Source organism: Camellia sinensis, chromosome 1 (genome assembly GCF_055761805.1).
Source record: "Camellia sinensis isolate YWXY chromosome 1, ASM5576180v1, whole genome shotgun sequence".
Classification (NCBI taxonomy): domain Eukaryota; kingdom Viridiplantae; phylum Streptophyta; class Magnoliopsida; order Ericales; family Theaceae; genus Camellia; species Camellia sinensis.
The window spans coordinates 63,157,806-63,182,057 of NC_138961.1; the positions used below are offsets into that span (position 1 = coordinate 63,157,806).

The 24,252-nt window shown below is 39.5% G+C and overlaps 1 protein-coding gene across 3 annotated transcripts; it reads right to left on the reverse strand.

Annotated features, from left to right (window-relative positions):
• Positions 1–12,985: 12,985 nt before the first annotated feature.
• On the reverse strand, positions 12,986–24,031 carry LOC114298829 (DNA polymerase epsilon subunit B-like). 3 transcript variants are annotated; one of them, XM_082878274.1, is made up of 4 exons: positions 23,501–24,031; positions 15,737–15,847; positions 14,694–14,748; positions 12,986–13,315 (listed from the first exon to the last, which is right to left on the reverse strand). In XM_082878274.1, the coding sequence occupies exons 1-4, from the start codon at positions 23,504–23,506 to the stop codon at positions 13,263–13,265; spliced, it is 225 nt and encodes a 74-aa protein (XP_082734400.1). In that variant the 5' UTR covers positions 23,507–24,031; the 3' UTR covers positions 12,986–13,262. The 3 variants fall into 3 exon arrangements, 1 of the variants encoding a protein (XP_082734400.1); XR_014335524.1 differs by lacking the exon at positions 14,694–14,748; XR_014335527.1 differs by lacking the exons at positions 14,694–14,748; positions 15,737–15,847.
• Positions 24,032–24,252: the final 221 nt, after the last annotated feature.

The window sequence follows — 24,252 nt, forward strand, 5'->3', positions numbered from 1 at the left end:
CCAGGAGTAAAGCTGAACATGAAAATCATTTGAGACTTGCCTTACAGATTTTGAGAGACCGGAAATTGTACGCTAAGTTTAACAAGTGTGAGTTTTGGCTTCCTACTATCTCATTCTTGGGTCATGTGATTAATGAAGAGGGTATCTCGGTTGATCCTAGCAAAATTGAAGCCGTAGTAAATTGGCCGAGGCCGACTAGTGTGTTCGAGATTCGTAGTTTTCTAGGTCTGGCAGGTTATTACAGAAAGTTTGTGAAGGATTTCTCAAGGATTGCAATTCCATTGACGCAATTGACTAAGAAGGGAACACTGTATGAATGGACTAAAGATCGGGAGTCAGCTTTCTAGGAACTGAAGACGAGGTTAGTTACAGCACCAGTACTCGTACTTCCATCAGGTAACGAAGAGTTTCATATCTATAGCGATGCTTCACATAAGGGCTTGGGTTGTGTATTAATGCAAGGGGGTAAGGTTATAGCTTATGCATCTCGTCAGTTGAAACCCCATGAGAAGAACTATCCTACCCATGATTTAGAATTAGCGGCCGTGGTATTTGCTTTGAAGATTTGGCGTCACTACTTGTATGGAGCTTCTTGTCAGGTTTTTACAGATCATAAGAGTTTAAAGTACCTGTTCACACAGAAAGAATTGAATTTGAGGCAGAGAAGGTGGCTCGAGTTGTTGAAAGACTATGATATGCAAATTCAATATCACCCAGGCAAAGCTAACAGCGTGGCCGACGCTTTGAGCAGGAAGTCAGATGGAAATTTGGTGTGTTTGACCATGATAGCAGTGGAGCCAACTATTGTTGATGAGGTAAAGACAAGACAGATGGAGGATAAATTCTTCAAGAAAGTGGCCGAGGAAATTGTCACGAAGCCGAGACCAGGGTATACCATCGAAAATCAAGTGCTCAAGTTTGAAGGAAGGTTATGTATAGCCGACATCCCAGAGTTGAAAAGGAGAATTTTGCAGGAAGCTCACGGTTCCGGGTTTGCTATTCATCCAGGGAACACTAAGATGTATCAGGATGTGAAACAGACGTTCTGGTGGCCAAACATGAAAAGAGAAATAGCCGAATTCGTGTCCTAGTGTTTGTATTGTCAACAAGTAAAAGCAGAACATCAAAGACCGGCAGGACTCCTTCAACCTTTGCCAATTCCTTAGTGGAAATGGGAACACATCTCCATGGATTTTTTGATTGGTTTGTCGAAGACACCGAAAGGTATGGATTCGATTTGGGTTGTTGTTGATAGATTAACTAAGTCATCACACTTTCTACCTGTTAAGACTACCTTCAACGCCGATCAACTTGCCTTGCTATATGTGAACGAGATTGTTAGACTTCATGGAGTGCCGATGTCAATTGTGTCAGACCGAGATCCTAAATTTGTTTCTAGATTTTGGCAGAGTCTACAGAGGGCTTTCAGAGCCGAGCTGAGATTTAGTACAGCTTTTCATCCCCAGACGGATGGGCAGGCAGAGAGGACAATTCAGACACTTGAAGATATGCTTAGACTTTGTGTATTGGACTTTCTAGGAAGTTGGGGAACGCATTTGCCCTTAGTGGAATTCGCTTACAACAACAGTTATCAAGCTAGCATTGGCATAGCGCCGTATGAAGCCTTGTACGGAAGAAAGTGTAGGTCACCGATATGTTGGACCGAAGTTAGAGACAGAGCTCTGCTTGGTCCCGAATTGATTCAAGTAACAACAGAGAAGATTAAACTTATCCAACAGAGGATTAAAACTGCCCAGAGCCGACAAAAGAGCTACGCCGACCAGAGAAGGAATGAGTTAGAATTCGAAGTTGGGGATCATGTATTCTTAAAGGTTTCACCAATGAAAGGAGTTTCAAGATTTGGAAAGAAAGGTAAATTAGCACCCCGGTATATTGGACCGTTTGAGATTCTTGAGAGAATTAACCCCGTTGCCTACAGACTTGCTTTGCCGCCAGATTTAAGCCAAGTCCACAATGTGTTTCATGTTTCGATGTTGAGGAAGTACATCCGAGATCCACTGCATATAATTGATCATTCTGGGATTACGATTAATGAGGATTTGGGCTACGAGGAGAAGCCAATGAGGATTATTGACAGGCAAGTGAGGTAGTTGAGAAACAAATCGATACCAATGGTAAAGGTCGAATGGAAGGAGCATTATGGCATAGAAGCCACATGGGAAAAAGAAGAGGATGTGAGAATCCGTTATCCGGAGTTGTTTATAGAGCAAGGTAATTTAAGTTTGGGGACCAAACTTCTTTAAGGGGGGTAGACTGTAGCAACCCTCACCTTACTCTTGTCATACTTGCATACATTCATGCATGATCTTGTCTTGTTATGTAGTTTTGCAAGTCTTGCCTTGCCTTGTTTTGTTTAAGTATTGCTTGCATGATTTTGTTCCTTGCTTGGTGTGTAGCCGAGGTCATCTTGAGCTTAGTTCACCTTTGAACCTTTGTACTTAGAACTGTCTTGGAACCATTTGGTTGATCCCATCTTCACCTCGGGCTTGAAGCAGAGATGTTTTGCACTTAGTGATTCTTGTCCTTGGGCAGGTATGGCCTAGACCGAGGTGTGGCACACCCCGGCCAAGGTGTGGCACAGCTTAGTCAAGTGTCGTCCTCCCTAGCCGATGTCTTTGTTACCCTGTTGCCGAAGCTTTGACCTTAGCCGACATCATTACTTGCCGAAGTGTCTTGCCTGAGCTTGCTGCATACGCTTTGTCATAGGCTTGTCTTATCAATCAATCACCTTTTGAGTTGAACCAACCCGGTAGCGCCACGTGTCCGAGCTGATTGTTAAGACAGCCGGAAGACCTAGAAACAAATCATTTTGTCTCAAATCTTTGCCTTTAGAGAGAGAAGCTCTAGAGAAAGGAGAAGTTCTTGAGTGAGAATAGATCTTCCAAGCTTGATCTTTGAGGTTTGAACCGTTGGATTCGAGTTTTGAGGTTAAAATCTTAACCTACTCTTGTTGTTCTTATTGATCACCTAGTTGCATTGCATGATCGAATCTGTTTTGCATGTCATGCATTGATTTGGAGTTGGTTTCGAAAGAGAAAAATAGTATTCATGTGTTCTTGAAGTAAAATCTCGTTTTGATCCGAAAGTTTGGAACAAGAACCATGTTTTTGTGTTTGTCCTTGCATGACCTTCTTGTATGGGTACCCAGGTCCATGTTTTGAACTCATGGCATGAAATCTCTGGTTTTTGTAACAAGTGATGATCTTAGCATTTCATCTTCTTCATGATCATGTTCATCATGTTCTTCATGTTCTTCAAAGGGAAGCCCAGGTTTTCCCAACTTAGCTTTTGAATGAGGCCATCGGGACCACACCTCGGCAAGGAGGTGTGGGACCTCGGCAAAGACCTGGTTGGTGCCCAGTGTGTTTCATGAGACGGGAGCAGTGTTTAAACTCCCAGCATGTTTTGCTTTGATGTTGACTTGGATCTGGTGAGAATGCCGGGATCATTTGCATGCATGTGAAGCTTGTTTTGAGAATGTGATTGCCATGTGATTGTAGGTCCTTGATCTTTGCTTTGAGCCTACACCCGAGGAAAATCTATGTGGGTGGTATTTTTAATAAAGCTATGTTATACTGCTATGTTAAATCTTGCTTTGCTTTGTTTTGATAAAAGTATTTGTTAAGCATGAATGAATAGCCTATTTGATGTATCAAGTATAAGCTTTGTCTTGATGTCACCTTTGAAAGGTCCCTTGTACTGGAGGACTCTAAACTTTCGCAGTACTGAGTATGAAAGTCCCTTGTACTGGAGGACTCTAAACTTTCGCAGTACTAAGTATGAAGGTCCCTTGTACTGGAGGACTCTAAACTTTCGCAGTACTGAGTATGAAAGTCCCTTGTACTGGAGGACTCTAAACTTTCGCAGTACTAAGTATGAAAGTCCCTTGTGCTGGAGGACTCTAAACTTTCGCAGGACCTTTGACTAATCGATTACGGATTGTACAGCCTTTGTTTTGCCACTGACGGTTTACCGCGTGGATCTGTTCGTTCGGAAAGCTTGATTTGTATTTTGCCGATGTTAGTAAGCATCCCTTGAGACTGGTAAGACTTAATAGATGAATACGGTTCATCAAAAGCTTGATTTGTGTTTTGTCGATGTTAGTAAGCATCCCTTGAGACTGGTAAGACTTAATAGATGAATACGGTTCATCAAAATCTTGATTTGTGTTTTGCCGATGTTAGTAAGCATCCCTTGAGACTTGTAAGATTTGATAGAGGAATACGGTCCATCTCTTGTCGTGATAAAGTTTTGATGTGTTTTACTCTGGAAGGATCTCGCCTAATGTTTGTATAATCTTGGCATGTTTTGTTTTGAAAGACCTCGGCTATATTCATGCAAAACCTTTATTATTAGTAATCATTCACTGAGTATCCAAGCTCACCCTCTCTATATATATGTAGGTGATGAACAGGACGCCGGCGACGCCTAGAATGTGTTTTTGAAAGCTTGTTTTGGATCCATGATTATGTTGGCTTTGTTTTGTATTCACGTCGGCGATGTCATTTCTTTTATGTCGGCGAATCTTGAAAATCATGCTTCTTGGCTTGTATTCACTGTATTTTGTATATGTCGGCTCGAGAAGCCTTTTGATCAAGATGTAATACGTATTTTACTTTGTTGTACTCAAGTTGTAAAGTTTAGAAAGATGTATGTCATCCCATTTGATCTATGCACAGCTCTTATGGACCACTTGTATTTTGATTTATTACTTCCGCATTTGTGAGCCCCGTATAATCTACTCTGATTGTGTTTAAAATTTTGAAAGTTGGCCTTCGGTAATCTCAGATTGCTGGCCATCACGGCACCAAACTACTAGGGGCGGTTTGGGGTCGTGACATAGTTGTCGATCCTTTCGGTTAGTACTGGTAAAATGGCTTTGGTAGTGCTTGTATAGCCTACTGGTAGACACATATCTGGAGATTCTCAGTGCTTGTAATCATTGCCCTATTTTCTATTATAAAGGAAATGTTTTCATGAATTGAGATGTAAAATGTTTTGGCATGTGTATTGCATATGCATTCACTTTACTGGGCTTTGGCTCACCCTATGTGGAAAACAACTTCCAGGTGCTAATGATGTGCCTCTGCCAAGGCCATAGATTGGGAGGATGTGGAGCTGAAGGCTTCTTCTTGTTACTTGTTGTATTTATTTTGTACAAGCCTAGGGCTTAAACTGTAATGAGTTTAAAACTCACTTTTGTTATAACCAAACATCATCTTGGAATGTTATAGCCATTAGGACATTAATTTATTTGTTTAGCTTTTATTTCATTTCTCTCACATGTGGCATATGCTATAGATTCAGGGTTTGGACTTATGAATGTATAATCACATGTCACTTTTGTATAATGCAAACATATGAATGGAAAGGGTATTATTTCCGGAATGTATGGTTATTTATTTAATATCGTGGATGGTTTACGGTTATTATTTTTGGGGCATTACAACTTGGTATCAGAGCTTACAGGGTTTGAATGCTTTGGGATCATGGGATGTGATTTTTACCACAATGGGTTATGTTACTAGTTAACATTAGAAGTAAACCTGGTATACTATGTGATAGCATGCTTATGTGACTAATTGGGTACAGGATTTAATTTCTAAGATATTGATTGGATCTATGAGCTTCTAGAAGTCCTGTTAGAAGGGCATTTGATCACTATTATTTCTAACTAGAACTCTGGCAATGTCGCGGGACGATCATTATCTAGAAAGGACGTTCGCATGTGTTTGTGACTACATGCTTATGTGGAGTGAATTAATTGTTGTCCACCGTATTAGGACGCTTCGGCACATTTGTAACTGTGCTAATCTCTTGTGTTACCTTCATTACGATGTCAAGACGTGGCTGTAGTGGCGATAGACATAGAAAGCCTAGGCGGCAAGAGGTGTCGTTACCGAATGATATTCTGGTACAAGAGAAAGGGGTTGGTCAGGCCAATGTGACCAAGCCAGTTGGACAACAGGCCATGGGTGCTTTAGCTCGTGAGATGGCCGGCGCTTTGCGAGAATCCATGGACATTCTCAGAGTTAAGAATCAAGTCTAAGCCCATGTTGCTAAGACATGGCCATCTTTTTTAAAGAGGAAGTTCTTCCGGTCAAATCTGGATGAGCTTTTGGAGGATCCTATGGAGCCACTGAAGGCGGATGAGTGGCTGGAACAGATGGTGAAGACGTTCGAGATGCTTGGCATCGAGGATGATGGGCTGAGACTGACCTTGGCATCCTTGCAGCTAAAGGGAGATGCAGGTTAGTAGTGGAAGTATGCGTAAGGGTGCATTAGGGTGACTTAGGAGGCCTTTGTCAATGCCTTCCAAGATAAGTTTTTACCTCCCACTACTAGGGAGAAGTTGAGAAAGCAGTTTCTGAAGCTCAAACAGCTAGACACACCTATAGTCAAGTTCAAGGAAGCTTTTACTAGCCTATCTAGGTTTGTATCGGAGCTTGTAATGACGGAGGAATGCCATTGTATTGAGTTCGAGAAATAGCTAAGGACAGGGCTCTTTTTGAAGGTGGTCGAGGTCTATGATTAGGAATTACGGTTGCCGTGTGAAGGCAACAGCTCATCTTAAGAGTGTGATCCAGTTGGTGGAGGAGCGGATGAGGGGCTCTAGGCAAAGGAGTCAGGAGGTTTAGGGGGAGACTCTAGCTAATAAGAGGCAGAGGCTTTCCATCCCATAGCAGTCCTAGGGAGCATAGCCTAGATCCACCTTTCCGCTACCGAGTTCAGGTTCAGGAAGAGGTAGTCAAGGTGGGATCACTTGCTTTAAGTGTAGCCAGTTAGGTCACAAGTCTTCAGTGTACCCACAGAGAGGAGGTGGGCTACAGTCTGTGCCGTTTATGGCTCATCCTCAGAGCCAAAGTCAGGGGAGAAGACAGTCGCCAACCTGTTATCAGTGGGGGCAGTTAGAGCACTTGAGGAGGTTTTTCCCTCAGGCAAGTGGCGCATCTAGTGCATCTGGTTTGAGGCAAACACAGAGCTAGTAGCCTACTCATTCAGCACAGGCCTTGAAGGCCAATCCAGGAGCCTCTTCGGCTCAATCAATGTATCAAACTTATGCTCCAAGGGGTGAGCAAGTAAAGTAGAGTCCTACAAGGTGGGTGTATGCTGTTAGCACGTAGGATTTGTTGCCAGCGCCTTCTGTAGTGAAAGGTAACTTCTGGTTATGCAATTCTATTGCCAATGTGTTGATTGATAATGGTGCAGCCCATACTTTCACTTCTTTTGCATTTGCATCAGCCTTGGGGTTAGAAGTGGCTCAGTTAGTGTCCCTACGCAGTGTAGAGTCACCTATTGGTGGTGAGGTTGTGTTGGACCAGGGATGTCGGGGTTGTGAGATAGAGGCTGCCAAGGTTGGCAGTTACCAACTTCCTTTTACTTTCGTGTTCATAGACATGTTAAGTTTTGATGTTATTTTGGGCATGGATTAGTTGTCTTCATATCGGGGCATTATAGACTGTTTCCGTCAGAGAGTTATGGTGTGTACCTTGGGTGGTGATTGTTTTTATTTTTAGGGGACCGAGTTGATAAAGTCTTGTCGCCGGCGTATAATCCGCTGGTTGGGGCAAGCTTAGTCACCTTCTTGCTACTTTCTTGGGTATTGAGGGTGATGTGGCTTGAGTTGAGTTGCCAAGGGTAGTTTGTGAATACCCGGACGTCTTTGCCGAAGACCTTACAAGTTTGCCACCTCACCGTGAGATAGAATTCTCTATTGACTTAGTGTTTGGCACGACACCGATTTTCATGGTATCATATAGATTTGCACCCGTTGAGTTGAGTGAGTTGAAAATTCAACTCGAAGAATTGTTAGATAAGGGATTTATTTACTCTAGTACCTATAGACATCCCATTTTTGGCCACCCATAAGACTTAGGTGCTTGGTCCAGCACACTCGATGATGAAAATTGCATTGTGTGATTCAAATTCTCAGCAAAGAAATTTAGGTTCGAGCTCTGCAATCAATCCTGAACCTTTCATATTTGCATTGATTGTAACCCCAAAATTCATTTTTGCACCCTGAATCAACCTGCATCAAGTTTGAAGCAGAAACAATGCAGCAAATTAGGGCCCGGTTGTTCCCCATTGGGAGCCGACCGCGGCTATTTGAGCCTGGTCGTGCCTCGATGGTGATACACACTATTCTGAGTGAGAGCCTGCCAGCGGTCTTTTTTTGAAGATATTTTCAACTTGTTTTGCTCAAATTCTATAAAAACGAGGTTATGGCTCTGTTTTGGGGGCTAGAAAATTTTTAAAGAAACCTATGCACACAAGAAAGAGCTCCTTCTTCCTATACAAGTCATCTTTGAGTCAACTTATCTCTCATGATCAATATCCATATACCATACACCACCTTAGATCATAACCTTAGGACCTTGGTTGAGGTTTGGGCATCACAATTCAAGCCTGAGGGTGTGCTTTAACCAAGTTTGTATTACAAACAAAAAATTACTTCTTTGAGAGGTATAAGCTTACCATCAACTCTTTTACTTCTTGTTCCATCTCTTGCTATCTTCTTCTTGTGTTTTTATGTTGTCTCGAATCCATTTCGAGTGTCTAAACTTGGGTTTGGATAGCTACCAAAGGGTAGAGAAGATTAATACCTTCTCGTGCACCCTATTTCATAGCTCAAGCCTTTGTTTTTATACTCTTTTCTTTGCCTTTTAAACTGATTTCAGAGCTTGAAAAAGGCTAAAAAAGTATGGTTTGAAGTCTAAAAAATGGATAGGTTAGCCACCTCTCCTTGCTTTTTGTTCACTTGTTTTACTTTGCTTTATTCTTTCCTACCTTTTTATGCTCTCCAACATGATTTTTGGTCACTAATTTGCACCTATTAGGGGTTGTTTTAGGGTTGTCCTAGGCTATTAATTGATTCAAGCTTTGATTAGTTCGTTTGTTGTATCGTAAGTTCTCATATATAGCTTGTTGTTCTTAACTTTTCTTTAATTGATTTCCATGTTAAGAGCCTTATTTTAATAAGCAACTTGCCATTCATTTCTTTTATTTGAGAGTTGTTTCAACTGGTTGATGGTTGTTCAAAACATGAGCTAGAGATCTATACTTAATAGCTTAATCTCTATGGAGGTTCATCGCCAACGGTATGGTCGCTCTTTCATGTTGAGAATCACTTCCCACTTGACATGCTTCTCATTTAGTGGACGTAATCATCGCCTCGGACAAATGGATTAAAGAGTGGCACAGACTAATGAATTTGGCTTAAAATGAACCAACCAACATAAAGAACATGAGCTATATTACTTGGGTTTAGCCGGATGTTATGTTGAGTCTATTGTGTCAAGGGTCGTCATACATCAATTCATGATGTTTCGAATGAGCCTTGAAGCGTTTCTACCTCCCTTTTTTAGCTTACTCCATGACAGTAGGAGGGGTGGCTGTTGATTCGTTGCACTCATTGATTTTTGTACAAAATCGTGGCTAAAATCATCAAGCAAGCAACTTGCCCATTGATGGTTTTGGAAACGACTCCATCCTTCTCTTGAGGCTTTCCATGACAGAGAAGTGTGAGAGGGACAAACAGAGCTCATAAAATTCTTTCTGCACCGTTTTCACCTCAGAACACAAAAATAGAGTTTTACATGAAATTAAGGCATAACCGACCCTATTTGGGCCCGACTGGGTTTCATTGGGGGCCAGTCGGGCCATAATGTTTGGTAAACATAGTGTTTTATAGAAAACAAGGAGCAGTGCCTGAAGGTGAAATAGGGCAAATTCCAAGGAAAACAGAAAAAATTGCTTCTGAAAACCGTAGCATGCATGCCATCCTTATGCTTAGTTCTATCAATTGTTGTAAATTAATCATTATTGTTGTAATGAATTATTATTGTTGTTCTTAATTACTATTGTAGCCATTGTTTATTTGTAATTGTTATAGTTAGTTAACTTAGATAGCTAGTTCGTTTCTTTGGTATTCATTAGAATTTGTAATAAGTAGCTAGCTTGTCTCTTTAATTCATTCATACAAATTTGTAATGGTTAGTTTATTCGGATACTTGGACATTCATTCGAACCCTCTTGTATGAGGGTAAAATTGTAATAACGTGTATGTTTTCTAATCCCATTTCTTTCTCCCTTTTATTTATCTGCTTATGATGGTAGCATAGAAGCATCATGTTTATTTAGCATTTTCCATGATTTGCGTCCCATTTGTCTTGCATGCATGAAAGCTCGGCTCATCATTCTAACTTGCATTGTTAGTTAAACACTTCTTTGAATACGTGCTTAAATCACATGTCTTGATTTGATTCACATGTCATATGAGTAACCGAGCCCAATAGTTGCATCGCTGCATGCGTTGAATTAGTCATTCTTCATCCGTAGGATCATGCATTTGTTCTAACTCTATTGTTTCTTTTGGCTTGTCTTGGAGTACGAGGTGAGCACTTATTGCTTTAGCATACTGCGTGAGTGTTAGTGTTGCCATATCAAGCATATTACCATGAGGCTAAGTACTTAAGTGATATACCTATTTGAATGTCTGTGGATAAAAGCTAATTGCTTAATTTGGGGTATTTGATGACATGTACATATGGGATCCCTTTTTAAGTGGTACATATTTAAACTCTTTTTTAAAAAAAACAAACAAACGTGAAATCAAAATGTTCTAACTTTGCAAATTAGTCTATACTTGGTGCAACACATAGTAATGTTAGTCTAATAATCGGAACAAGAGCATATAATGTAAATAAAAATCACATCATGATTAGTAGAGGTTGATCTTTTATCGGGCGAGTGGGGTGCTCAATTCATGACCTTCCCCACACGTACCTAAGTTTCCAAGCCGAGACACTTTGGTGATGATGGACTAATGGCCTTTAGCACGAGTCTCGAGTTTCTTAAATTTCCTAAAAATATTTAGGTGGCGACTCTGAAATCTAGCAAAGCAGTCCATTTTTGGCATTTAATTCAAAATCGATTTTCCAAAAGAATTGTCGAATTCAGACTCTTTTTGTATTTTCACATTGTACTTGTGAAATCAAATTCAGAATCACGAGAGTCCGAATTGTAGGGCTAGTTATATCCGAAAGGAGTGCGGAAAGCAAGGGAGCACTGGCTCTTTTTGCCAAGAAGAAGGATGGCACATTGCGACTCTGTATTAATTACCGAAAGTTGAATCGGATAACTATTACAAATAGGTACCCACTACCTCGTATAGACGACTTGTTTGACCAGTTGAAGGGGTCTTGTTGCTTTTCTAATATTGATTTGATATTAGGTTATCACCAGTTGAGAGTGAAGGAGGACGAGATCCAAAAAATGACATTCCGTACGTGGTGGGGCCATTATGAGTTTCTAGTGATGCTTTTTGGTCTAACCAATGCACCGGCCTTATTTATGGATTTGTTGAATCAAATCTTCCTTGAGTTCTTAGACTATTTTGTGGTTGCCATTGTTGACGACATTTTGATTTACTCACCCTCTGATGAGGAACACAAGGAACACTTGCGGGTTGTACTTGAGTTACTTAGAGCCCACCGTTTGCATACTAAATTCGGGAAGTGTGAGCTCTGGTTAAAAGAAGTTAAGTTCTTATCTCAGTTTTACTAAATTGTATCGAATATTTAATTAAACTTCCATATGGTCCGATACTCGAAATTAAAATAATTCAATTCACAATTATACTCTTTTGAGCCATTTAGGCTTTCAATTTCTAATTCCAAAATAAATCCTCAATAGAATCATATACGAATCAGTCTCCATAATTTTGAAAAATCCCAAATTAAATTAGAATAATAAGTAATTAAAATTCAAATCTCCTTAATTAATTAAATGCTAATTATTATACGTGGTGGGGTCATCACACCAATGTAGCGGCCGACACCTTGAGTAGGAAATCCATTAACAGTGTAACTAGTATTGCCATCCGGGAATGGGAGATATTGGGTGCTATTAGCGAGTTTGACTTGTATCTTGGCGAGTCTGTTGAGTCAACATGTTTGTTTACTATGGTTGCACAACCTACACTTATAAGCTAAGTTGTAGAGGCACAGCGAGGTGATCACGAGATAAAGACCATCCGAGAGAAGATATCTAGCGGGAAGGTAGAGAACGGCTTGAACGTGCATTCTGAATCGAGTGTTAGATATCTTGACTGTCTTTTCATGCCAAAGTCTTGCAGGGAGGAGGTATTCTAAGAGTTCCACCATTCACGCTTTGTAATACACCCGAGAGGCACAAAGATATACCATGACCTTAAGTCACCAATTTTGGTGGAAGGTGATGAAGAGAGACATAGCATTGTTTGTTTCGAGGTACCGCACTTGTCAGTAACTGAAGTATTAAAGGCCAACGAGTTTGTTGCAACCCTTGCCTATATCCGAGTGGAAGTGAGAGCATGTCACGATGGATTTTGTTATGGGTCTTTCGAGGACTCAATGGGGTAATGACATCGTGTGGGTGATAGTTGATCAGTTAACTAAGTCAGCACACTTTGCACCTATGTGCACGAGTGAGTCGGTAGATTACCTTGCCGACCTTTATTTTAGGGACATATACTACAACAAAAAAAGGTTTTTACGGAGCGCAATGCACGCCGTAAAAACCCATCTACAATGTGCAGCGCGCGTAATATTATAACCATGGAAAGTCTTTCACTTTCAATGACATGCTTCGTACATTGTTAAAAACTATTTGACAGCAGATCTTATGCATCGTTGTTACTTTTTTTACGACATGCTATAATTCGCCATTAAAAACTACTTAACGGTAGATTTTGTGCGTCATTGTTACTTTTTCTACGATTACTTTTGCACGCCATGAATCGGTGAGACAAATAACGACGTTAATTGTGCACCGTAAAATATGTAATACAACGACTTATTATGCCTGCTATAGAATATGTAGTTTTTTTTTTATTTTTAAATTCAACAGGTTCTATTTGACCAATTTTGTACAATCTAACAAATATTACAAACAAGCATCACAAAACATCAATCAACCACCAAAATATTGTTTGAAACATAAAAAAGAAACTATATCCATAAATTATAAACATTTAACAATTGTCTATACATTCCAAACATTCGAAAACTATATCCTTAAGTTCTAAATTGTGCAAAAAGTTTTAACTATCCAAAACTATGCATATCTAACTTTCTAAAAATATCAATAACTATTAAGAGATTATCTAAAACTACCAACAAGAGTTCCTATAACAGTTACAGCTGCAATTGTAGCAAATCCACTTGCTCCTATCACAGGGGTGAGGGTGCCCATTGTATGTGTTACCTAAACCCGCGGCAAAAGCTAGAGCAACTAACCATGTTGCATTTCTTGTCTGCATGACAAAGGAAACTTCACATAAGTATAAAAACCAACGACTTAGGGACAAAAATATTTCTTAAGGCATTAAGAAATGATCAAGAAATTTTATAACATCAACAAAACATTTCCAAAATTAATAAGATAATTCAATGGCCCATGAAAGCAATGTCATAATGAAAAATTAGCAAAAATTCAAGATCTCAATAGTTTGCTACTAAATCTAGGCCATAAGAAGCTCAAGAGAAAAATCAAATTTAAAAAGAGGAAGAGGTGGAATTAATTTACTTCAATGCAACACCTGCTTGGGACTTGCATAATTATGTTAAAGGATCTCTATGTATGAGGTTTAGGTTTGTATAGGTTTTATCCATTACCATTGTAAGTTCCAAAATAAAGACTCCAAGTCAAATTAGAGTCTATATTATTTACTAGTTTAAATAGAAACTTGCAATCCAATATGTACATGAAATGTTGTCATGTGAAAGTGTAAAATAAAGACTAAAAAAATTTGAAATCTAGAACATTTTAAAGATAAAACAAACTCTTTTCATCCCCTTATTTGTCATCTTTTTGGGGACCTAATAAGCCAAGTTGAACATCACTAAGCTTGATTCAAAGTGAAAGATGCTGACAAATACTACAAAGCCACTGCAGTTTCATGGGAATAGAGTAAGCAAGTGTTGTATGCCAGCAACTTCCAATCACTAATTCTACTAGTATGCTATGAAATGGCAATATATGTATGTTCGATTAGGCTAGTTAACAAGCTGAAGCTTGGTTATACAAATCAAGTTTCAAAATGCCTGAGCTCAATTTAAATCCTATAAACTCAAGCCTAACCAATTTAGTATTCAGTTCTGCATATCTTGTTTGCACCAATAGACATTCTTTTTATAAGTTGAAGGACCTTAAATGTTAGTAGCATTCTACCATATCAATGGGGAAAAAATAAATAAAATAAATAAATAAAAAAACATATTTTTTAAATTGTCTAAATCCACCCACTCCGTACTTTTTCAGATTCCAAACTTAACTCCAGAACCTATATATAGTACGCCTTTCAGAACCAATTAATGGCGACAAAGTAAATGACCTACATGTTAAATAATCCCAACTGTGATGTATAGTTTTTGCTTGGTATTGTTCAAGGTTCACCCCCTTATGGTGTTTTTTGGTCTATAAAATATTGTACACATCAAAAAACAAAACAAGCACATTAAAGTTAACGCAAAAACTTGTCAACAAAAGAATAAGCTAGTGCTTCAGACAAAACCTTGCCCACTATAGTCATTCTGGAGCCCATCATTCCTGGATTCCACGTTCCATAGAGTTCAATCACAAAAATAACTTGAAGTACAATTATGGAAGACAATTCTCAAAAGAAAGCTCACCAACAAGAAATATATCGCGACTATTTAAATATGAAGCAACCTCCTCACCCTTTCTCTGAAATCACAGCAACATCCAGTTACATGGCTGTGAAAAGTTGCATCATATCAACCAAATCCTATGTTTCGAGAAACCCACTTCAGCAGTGAAAATGCTATTTTTTAGCATGATTTAATTTCTACCACATGTACCAAATTATATGTATTCGAGTATTGTTAAACTAAACTTATAATTCAGTAATTGATATATCTAAAACTTCAATTCATTTAGCTTTATTCATACTTACATTAAATAAAATTTAATAATAGGTATTTGTTGATGGAATTCTTTCAAATTCTAAATATTTAATATAACGGTTATCTTAAAAGAAAAATTAAATTAAGTTATTGAATTTATATTAAAAATACAATGATGTGGATAACATCATGCTAAATTTGGCACAATGATAGCACACTGCTAGAGTTATTTTTTTTCCCTCATTTTGTGTCCATCATGCTAAATTTTAGCAATAGCAAAATGTATAGCAACCGGTAGAGTTGCCCTCAAAGTAAGATATGAACTCTGCTGCTATTTCCCCATGAGCAGATCACACTATTTAAACTAAAAGCAAACCTGATTCACAAGGTGCAATTAACTCAAGAAATTATCTAAGTAAAAAGTAATTAAGGTCATTCAGGACAAAACAAAAAAGAACATCAAGACAGACCTAAGCGGCCCACGAATGCTGTGTCAATTAGAGAAGCAATGGGGTCAGCAGATAATGTCAGCACTGCAGGGAATGCAATTTGCAGTATCTCCACCCCAAGTGTGGTTTAGGGGTAAAATAAAGAATTGAGGAGAACGTAATGTAATGAGAACAAAATTTTGAAAGTAAAAGTTCATCAGATTGGGATGGTTTTAGTACATTAGGTACGGTAAACAAGATCATGCTAATAGAGTATGCTAAACTTATTTTTCACTGAGAAATGGCACACTAACCAAATAAACCATTTTTGAGCTCCAAGTCAAGTTTACTTGAAGATAACATAACAGAAGAGAGAAGTACCGTATGTGGAATCGGATAAATATGGAGACAATGATCATAATTCAAGATAATGGGTTGTACAATTAGAGGGAGAGGACAGAGACGGCTTCGATGCATTATGGTAGTAACAAGCTGCAACAAAGACTCAAATTCAGCTAGCTTTAGTCTTCAACATTATAAAAGCAAAGAATTAAAATAAATTTTAAAATAAAAATAATAAATAAATAAAACTCAGAAGTGTGAGGGAAACATAGAAAAAAATACAAATAAATCTGTCTTTGCTACACAAAGAAATCAACTAAGTTATCATTTTAAACATAGAAGTATATTTTCATGCAGAGCAGAATATGTTTTAAATTATGGAATTGAAATAATTTTATAATTAATCCACTAAGAACTAGATAGAAAAGTGGTAGAGATAGAAGTAACAAAATTTAACACTTTAATATATCAATTGAATGGAACCAAAGTAACAAGATTGCATTGAAGGATGAAATTTTCAATCATCAATTCCAAATTTTGATAACCAAATATCTCATGCTCTATCCTCTATGTAGTATTGTTTAGTGAACTAAAGTTCATGTAAATCAAGAGTAACAATTGGTTCAATCTTTGTTTGAAAAATTAAAACCAAACATTCTCATTCTTACCAAAAAGTGCACAGAATACAGTGAACTACTCTTCATTATTTCCCAAATTCTAACTGCAGTGATATATAAGGAAATTCAATCAATGTAGCACACTCAATAGCTTTGATTTCTACTTTGAACCATCAACTTAAAGTAGTACTCAAATATATTAACAAAGGGTTTTCAACAAACTATACACAACTTACTACTAACAAGACAATCAAATAAACTGACAATTCAAAAAGAAAATAAAAATAAATTGAAAGATGGCTGCCTTCCTAAATCAGAAGATCAAAATTAAAAAAAAAAACCAGCCTATATCAGGAGAAGAAAAAAAGTTAAAACTCTTAGATGAAGATTACAATATCAGAGAACGAACAAATTTTAAAATTTTCTTGATTCTCCAGCACGCAATTTGCAAATTGCATGATCATTTTAGTGGATGATGATGATCAAGACATCAAATTCCATGCTCAAGACAACCAAAATTAGGAGAGTTACCCATTTCATTTCTAATTTTTTGAGCTAAATGCTTGATAATCTACCAAATTCACAAAATTTACAAATTCAAAAAGAAAAGAACACTGCCTTCAAACTCACTTTCCCCAATAAAAAGACCCCATTTAAACAATATTGTCTGATTCACATACAAATTCAACAACAGAACCACCCAAAATAGCAAAAATATTCAAAACCCATGAACCGTCCATGGCAGATCTGTGCAATTAGACAATGTTGATACCCAAAAAAATCAAAACCCACCTCCAACTTGAGAATCCAGATCTAGATCCTTCTGATCTCCATACTGAAGAAAAGGGGGTAGCCAAAAAAGGGCAGAATACATATTTATATTTGGAAGAGATTCTCATTGTTTGTTACTCAACTATTCTTCAAAAATATTATCCCTCAATGAAAACCATAGGTAATAATAATAACTACACAAGTGAGTAACACACTCCATTAAAATTTCAAAAAATAAAAACCCCCCCCAAAAAAAAAAGCAAAAGCAACTCTAGAGTATGATACCTGACAAAAAAGTGCATTTACAATTCAAGAACCTGCAACATGTGCCCAAGGTTATTTCCCCACACACCCAAAACATAAGAAATTCACAATTGGTTGAGCATGTAATTGAAATACAGTATGAGGGCAAACTCTAGAAGCATGAATTCTTTCTTTTCATTTTATCTTTTCTAATCTTTTTATGGTTGGTAGCCACTTCAAAGAATACACAATACATTTAAATGCAGATAGGTGCCCTCAAATTTATTTCTTCACACATTTTAAAGAACCACGTGAGTAACAAGTTTAAGGCTAATATCCACACAAAAACATCAAAATTTGATAACACAAGTACGTTCCAAAAGTAGGAAGAATTTAAAAACATTCCCAAAAAAATAAAAGAATAAAAACCTATATCACCTATGATATCAAATTGTGCTATTATAAACAATTTCCCAATTTTGAATCAAACACTCAATCAATCATGCATAATACAAACTCATGCAGTAGTAACAAGAACAATCCCCAAATGCATAGATTTGGTTGGCTATATATACATTGATTAAAGAACTCAATACTTACTCTTCACAACCACTCTAATGAATTTAATTTAAACTTGCTGGAGTTTATCTGATAGGCCAGCAACTAGAAGTGACGCTGCTGCCATGGGCCAAGACAAGGGGCTTAATTTAGGGCTTAATTTAGGAGCAGTGCACAGTGGTTTGGACAGTGGGCTGGACTGGAAGATGGGCCAGACAACAGACCCAGATAACCCAGATAACAGATCAATTACAACTTAGTGACTTGGTGCGGGATTAGCGGAAGCTGTTAAAGTTGTTGAGCGGGATTAGGGGTAGTTGTTAGAACTGTTGAGAGATATTGTATAAGAAGGGAGAGAAGAAGAGAGGAGGGGAATAATTTTTGTAATGAAGCTTGGGATCTAACGTTTCCCAGAGTTGGAACCTAGTTTCAAATTAATATAATTTTCCATTGCTATCTCAATTTCAGTCTCAATCTGTCTTACTCTTTTCTCTCAATTCCCATTTTTATTACTCACCTTATCACTGGTATCAGAGCTAGCAGTTCCTCGGCCATAATTTCTAATGACGGAGACTCGTGCGCAGGAACAGAAGAGGATGGAGGAAACCATTCGTCAGTTGTGCGAGAGTGACGAACGTTTGGTTCGCCAACAGCATGAGAGTGAAGCACGAACGCAGCTTGCTCTCAACCAGCTCAAGGAGATGATCATGGCTCTCACCCTTCGTGAAGATCAGAAACAACCATCGACGGAAGATTTGGGCGGAGATTCCGTAACCCCTCATAGATCTTCACCCCATAACTCTGGCTACGTACAAACTCGTTATGCTAAAATTGATTTTCCCCAATTCTCAGGTGAGGATCCTACTGGTTGGATTTATAAGTGTGAGCGCTTCTTTGAATTTAATCAGATTGATGAAGGTAGTAAAGTAAAACTGGCTGTGATGCATCTCACTGACAAGGCGATACAGTGGTATCAATGGTTTGAACGAACTCAGAAAATGCCTACCTGGGCTGAATTCTCTCACGGACTTCAACTGCGTTTTGGCCCCAATGCTTTTGAGGATCCTATGGGGGAATTGACAAAGTTGAAGCAGTTCACGTATGTTAAACTGTACCAGGAGCGATTTGAAGAGTTAGCCAACAAAACCAAAGGCTTAACCGAGGAGTTCTTTGTCAGCTGTTTTGTCAGTGGGTTGAAAGATGAGATCAAAGCTGGTGTCCAAATGTTCCAACCGACTACCATCTCACATGCCATAGGCTTGGCAAGGTTACAAGAAGAAAGCATTGAAGCCCTTAGTAGAAGAAACAAAATTCCCCAAAGATCATCCAATAGCAATTGGTCTTTCCCTTCCCCAACCCTCTCATTACCAAAACCCTTTCCCTCAAGTGGACCTAAACCTGATACCAAAACCCCAGTACCTGCTGACTACAAATACCAACCAAACATTTCTCCCAACTCAATCCAAACCAGTACCCTCCCTTTTCCCATCAAGAAACTACCTCCCAAGGAAATGGAGGCTAGAAGAGAGAAAGGGCTTTGCTACAACTGTGACAAAAAGTATGTTAGGGGACACAAGTGCCAAAGGAAACAATTGTATTTGCTGTCTGGGGAAGATGAGGAATCAGATGCTCCGGAACAGGAATTACAAGAGGATGGAGACTCTCAGGTGAGTGATGACATGCAGATTTCAGTGCATGCTTTGTCAGGTAACCTATCCTTTAGGACCATGAGAATACTTGGGAAGGTTAAAGGGAGGCCCATCACTATCTTAATTGATTCTGGCAGTACCCACACCTTCGTGGAGCCAAGTGTGGCCAAGAGTTCTGGACATTTAGTGGAACCCACCACAGAGTTGCCAGTCACAGTGGCTGATGGAACCAAATTATGTAGCAAAGGATTGTGTAAGGCCTTCACGTGGGAAATGCAGGGAGCCACCTTCACCACAGAGGTGCATATCCTAGCTATTGGAGGGTGTGGCATGGTACTTGGGGTGCAGTGGTTGTCCACCTTAGGACCAATACTTTGGGATTTTAAGAACCTCCAAATGCAGTTCCAATTGGAGGGACAAGCCATCCTTCTGAAGGGAGACACTGGTTGCAAGGTGGAACACGTGTCTAGCAAGCAAGTGAGCAAGGCTTTGCAGCAAACCAACCAAGGTTACCTGGTTCAGTTGTACAGTATCACAGCTACACAAGTAGAGCAGGTACCCACTGATATTTCAGTCATTTTACATGATTTTAATGATGTATTTGTGGAGCCTAGTGCTCTCCCTCCTCAACGATTGATTGACCACCGAATTCCCCTAACCCAAGGCAGTGCACCCGTCCATGTGAGGCCATATAGGTATCCCTACATACAGAAGAATGAAATTGAAAAAATAGTCAAAGAGATGCTGGACGCTGGAATCATCAGACCAAGTACCAGTCCTTTTTCCTCCCCTGTAGTATTGGTGAAAAAGAAGGATCACACTTGGAGGATGTGTGTTGATTACAGAGAATTGAACAAGTTGACGGTTAAGGACAAATTCCCCATCCCTATAATTGATGAACTATTGGATGAATTGCATGGTGCCAAAGTGTTCACAAAGCTCGATTTAAGAGCTGGATACCACCAAATCAGAGTGAATCCTGAAGACATCTCAAAAACTGCTTTCCGAACTCACGAGGGCCATTATGAATTTTTGGTTATGCCTTTTGGGCTGACCAATGCACCCTCCACTTTTCAAAGCCTAATGAATTCAGTTTTTAAACCCTACCTCAGGAGGTTTGTACTGGTCTTCTTTGATGACATTTTGATATATAGTAAAACTTGGGCTGACCACCTTCACCACTTGCAAACCACGTTACAATTACTGAGGACCAACCAGCTCTATGTCAAGAAGTCTTAGTGTGCCTTTGGACAACAATCTTTGGAGTATTTGGGGCATATCATCTCTGGACAGGGTGTGGCAGTAGATCCAGTCAAGATTGGGGCTATGTTGCAATGGCCCAGACCAACATCCATCAAGGCATTGAGGGGATTTATGGGGTTAACCGGTTATTACCGTCGATTTGTGAAAAATTATGGGAAAGTTTGTGCACCACTTACCACTCTATTGAAGAAGGACTCCTTTGGATGGAATGAGCAAGCAAAAAATGCTTTCAACACTTTAAAAGCAGCTATGTCCTCCACACCTGTGTTAGCACTACCAAACTATGATAAGGATTTCATTTTGGAGTGTGATGCATTTGGCACGGGCATTGGGGCAGTCCTCATGCAAGATGGGCATCCCATAGCTTATATTAGCAAGGCTTTGGCACCTAAGCATTTGGGGCTATCAACCTATGAGAAGGAGTTATTGGCAGTAGTATATGCTGTCCACAAGTGGGGACACTACCTTTTGGGAAGACACTTCACCATCAAGACTGACCATCTCAGTCTTAAGTACATACTAGACCAAAAGATCTCCACTACTATGCAACAAAAGTGGCTCACAAAGTTACTTGGCTACGACTATGACATTGTTTTCAAGGCTGGGCACGAGAACAAAGCTGCAGATGCTTTATCCAGACAGAGCTTGGAACAATTGTGCACAGTTTCAGCTCTTTCAGTTGTTCAACCTGAGTGGCTCAATTCTCTCAAACAGGAATGGCATACTGACCCAAACCTCAAAACACTCATTGAGGGCTTAACCAATGACCCAACCGCCAAACCAGGCTATTCTTGGACGAATGGGCTGTTGACCTACAAAGGCAGACTAGTAGTGGGCTCAAATGCACAGCTCAAGGAGTTACTTATGCAGGAGATACATGCTACCCCTTTGGGAGGACATTCCAATACCAAAAAAACTTATCACCGAGCACGACGATCATTTTATTGGAAGGGTATGAAGAAGGACATATATGCTTTTGTGGCTCAATGTGATAATTGTCAGAGGAACAAAACAGAGACAGTAGCTTCCCCTGGCCTACTGCAGCCCTTGCCCATCCCAGAAGGCATCTGGTCCGATATATCCATGGACTTTGTGGAAGGGCTCCCCAATTCCCATGGCAAGACTGTCATACTGGTGGTAGTGGACAGATTGTCCAAATACACTCATTTCATTCCCCTTTCTCATCTTTATACAGCTGTGGAAGTAGCCCAAGCATTCTTGGATACCATCTACAAATTGCATGGCATGCCTAAATCTATCGTATCTGATCGGGACCCCATTTTCACCAGCAACTTTTGGCAAGAACTGTTCCGGTTACAAGGTACAAAACTGAACCTCAGCACCTCTTACCACCCTCAAACGGATGGCCAAACCGAGGTGGTCAATAGGTGTCTTGAGGTGTACCTAAGGTGCATGGCAGGAGATAGGCCCAAGGCATGGGCTCACTGGCTGCCTCTGGCTGAATGGTGGTTCAATACCAACTACCACACTGCTACCAAGCTGACACCATACCAGGTGGTGTATGGACAAGTACCCCCTTCCCACATCCACTATATCCCAGGGGTCTCCAATGTGGCTGCAGTTGATCAGTGGGGTAGGGATAGGGAAGCAACTCTAAAAATCCTCAAGGAACACCTAGTCCAAGCCCAAAATCGCATGAAGCAACAGGCAGATCAACATCGAACCGAAAGGCAATTTGCGGTGGGAGATTGGGTATTCCTCAAATTGCAGCCCTACAAGCAAAGTACATTACAATGCCGGTCTAACATGAAACTGTCCCCAAGATTTTATGGGCCATTTCAGGTGTTGAAGAAGGTGGGTCAGGTAGCTTACCAATTGGACTTGCCCCCACACTCTAAGTTACACCCAGTTTTCCATGTGTCCCTGCTCAAGAAGAAGTTGGGAGCCCACACCACACCACAAGCCACATTTCCACCCATAGGGGCTGATGGTGTCCTTGAACCTGAACCCATTGCAGTTTTGGACAGACGTTTGATCAAATATAAAGGTAGGCCAGCCACTCAATTGTTGGTACAATGGTCTAATTCATACCCAGAGGATGCAACTTGGGAGCTGTATCAAGATCTCCAAGCCAAATTTCCAACTTTCCAGCCTTGGGGACAAGGCTCTTTTCAAGGGGGCGGGAATGATAGGCCAGCAACTAGTAGTGACGCTGCTGCCATGGGCCAAGACAAGGGGCTTAATTTAGGGCTTAATTTAGGAGCAGTGCACAGTGGTTTGGACAGTGGGCTGGACTGGAAGATGGGCCAGACAACAGACCCAGATAACCCAGATAACAGATCAATTACAACTTAGTGACTTGGTGCGGGATTAGCGGAAGCTGTTAAAGTTGTTGAGCGGGATTAGGGGTAGTTGTTAGAACTGTTGAGAGATATTGTATAAGAAGGGAGAGAAGAAGAGAGGAGGGGAATAATTTTTGTAATGAAGCTTGGGATCTAACGTTTCCCAGAGTTGGAACCTAGTTTCAAATTAATATAATTTTCCATTGCTATCTCAATTTCAGTCTCAATCTGTCTTACTCTTTTCTCTCAATTCCCATTTTTATTACTCACCTTATCATTATCCCCAAAAATCCCAAACAAATATTTAAACACACATTTGTCACCCCCTAAATTATGATTTCTTTTCTCTGCAACCAAATAGGGGGAAATGGAAATGCTAAGAAAAACGAAAAACCTAACCTTCATTTCTTGCTTCTCTGTCCATCACTTTTTTCTTCTTCGGACTCAAACTTGTTGTCTTGACACTTCAAAGTCTCTGAAGCTTCCTTGTGAATCGCTACTTCATCTTCTTCTTTTTTTTTTTGACAATGACAGCGTTGTTGTGGGTCCTCTGAACACGGGTCTCGAGAAAAGAATTGATTTGGTCTCGGATGAACGGTTTGCGTTCAGACAAGTCGACGCCAAAATCTGACTCCAAGGTGCGCCGAATGGAGTCAGCGGTGGTGGTATTGAGGTCGAAGGTCTGGAGCGCATCCCAGAACCAGTTCACCAGCTCCGAATTCGAAACCATTTTTACTACTACTTGTATTCAGATACTCTGATCCAATTAAAGAACTCAACCAAGAAAAAGAAGAGAAGAAAAAGAGAGAGTGAAATTGGTGAGAATATGATTTAGTGTTTCAAATGGATGAGTATGGTGGAGGAGTAGAGAGTGACTTCTGCAAAGTATATTTCATTTTACCATTTGGCCAGAGTATTTCATTTTGGCGCTTGAGTAACTCATTTTGCCACCTATTTTTATTTTGGTGATATTATTCAAGATAGAAATTGTCTTGTGAAAAGTAAAATGTGAAAAGTAAAATATTTTTAACGGTTAGCATAGGTACACTGTGAGAAGTATATTTTTAATGGTTGACTTTTAGTGCGTCATAAAAAGTGTAATATTTTTAATGATTGACTTTTTGTGCACCGTGAAATGTTCAATATTTTTA

What these genes read in the sequence shown, in the direction of transcription:
- LOC114298829 (XM_082878274.1), bottom strand. An exon ending in TTTATCCGATTCCACATACG is followed by an intron (nt 14,749 to 15,736) that starts GTACTTCTCTCT and finishes CTGTGATTTCAG; the next exon opens with AGAAAGGGTGAGGAGGTTGC. An exon ending in TCGCGATATATTTCTTGTTG is followed by an intron (nt 13,316 to 14,693) that starts GTGAGCTTTCTT and finishes TTTGTCATGCAG; the next exon opens with ACAAGAAATGCAACATGGTT.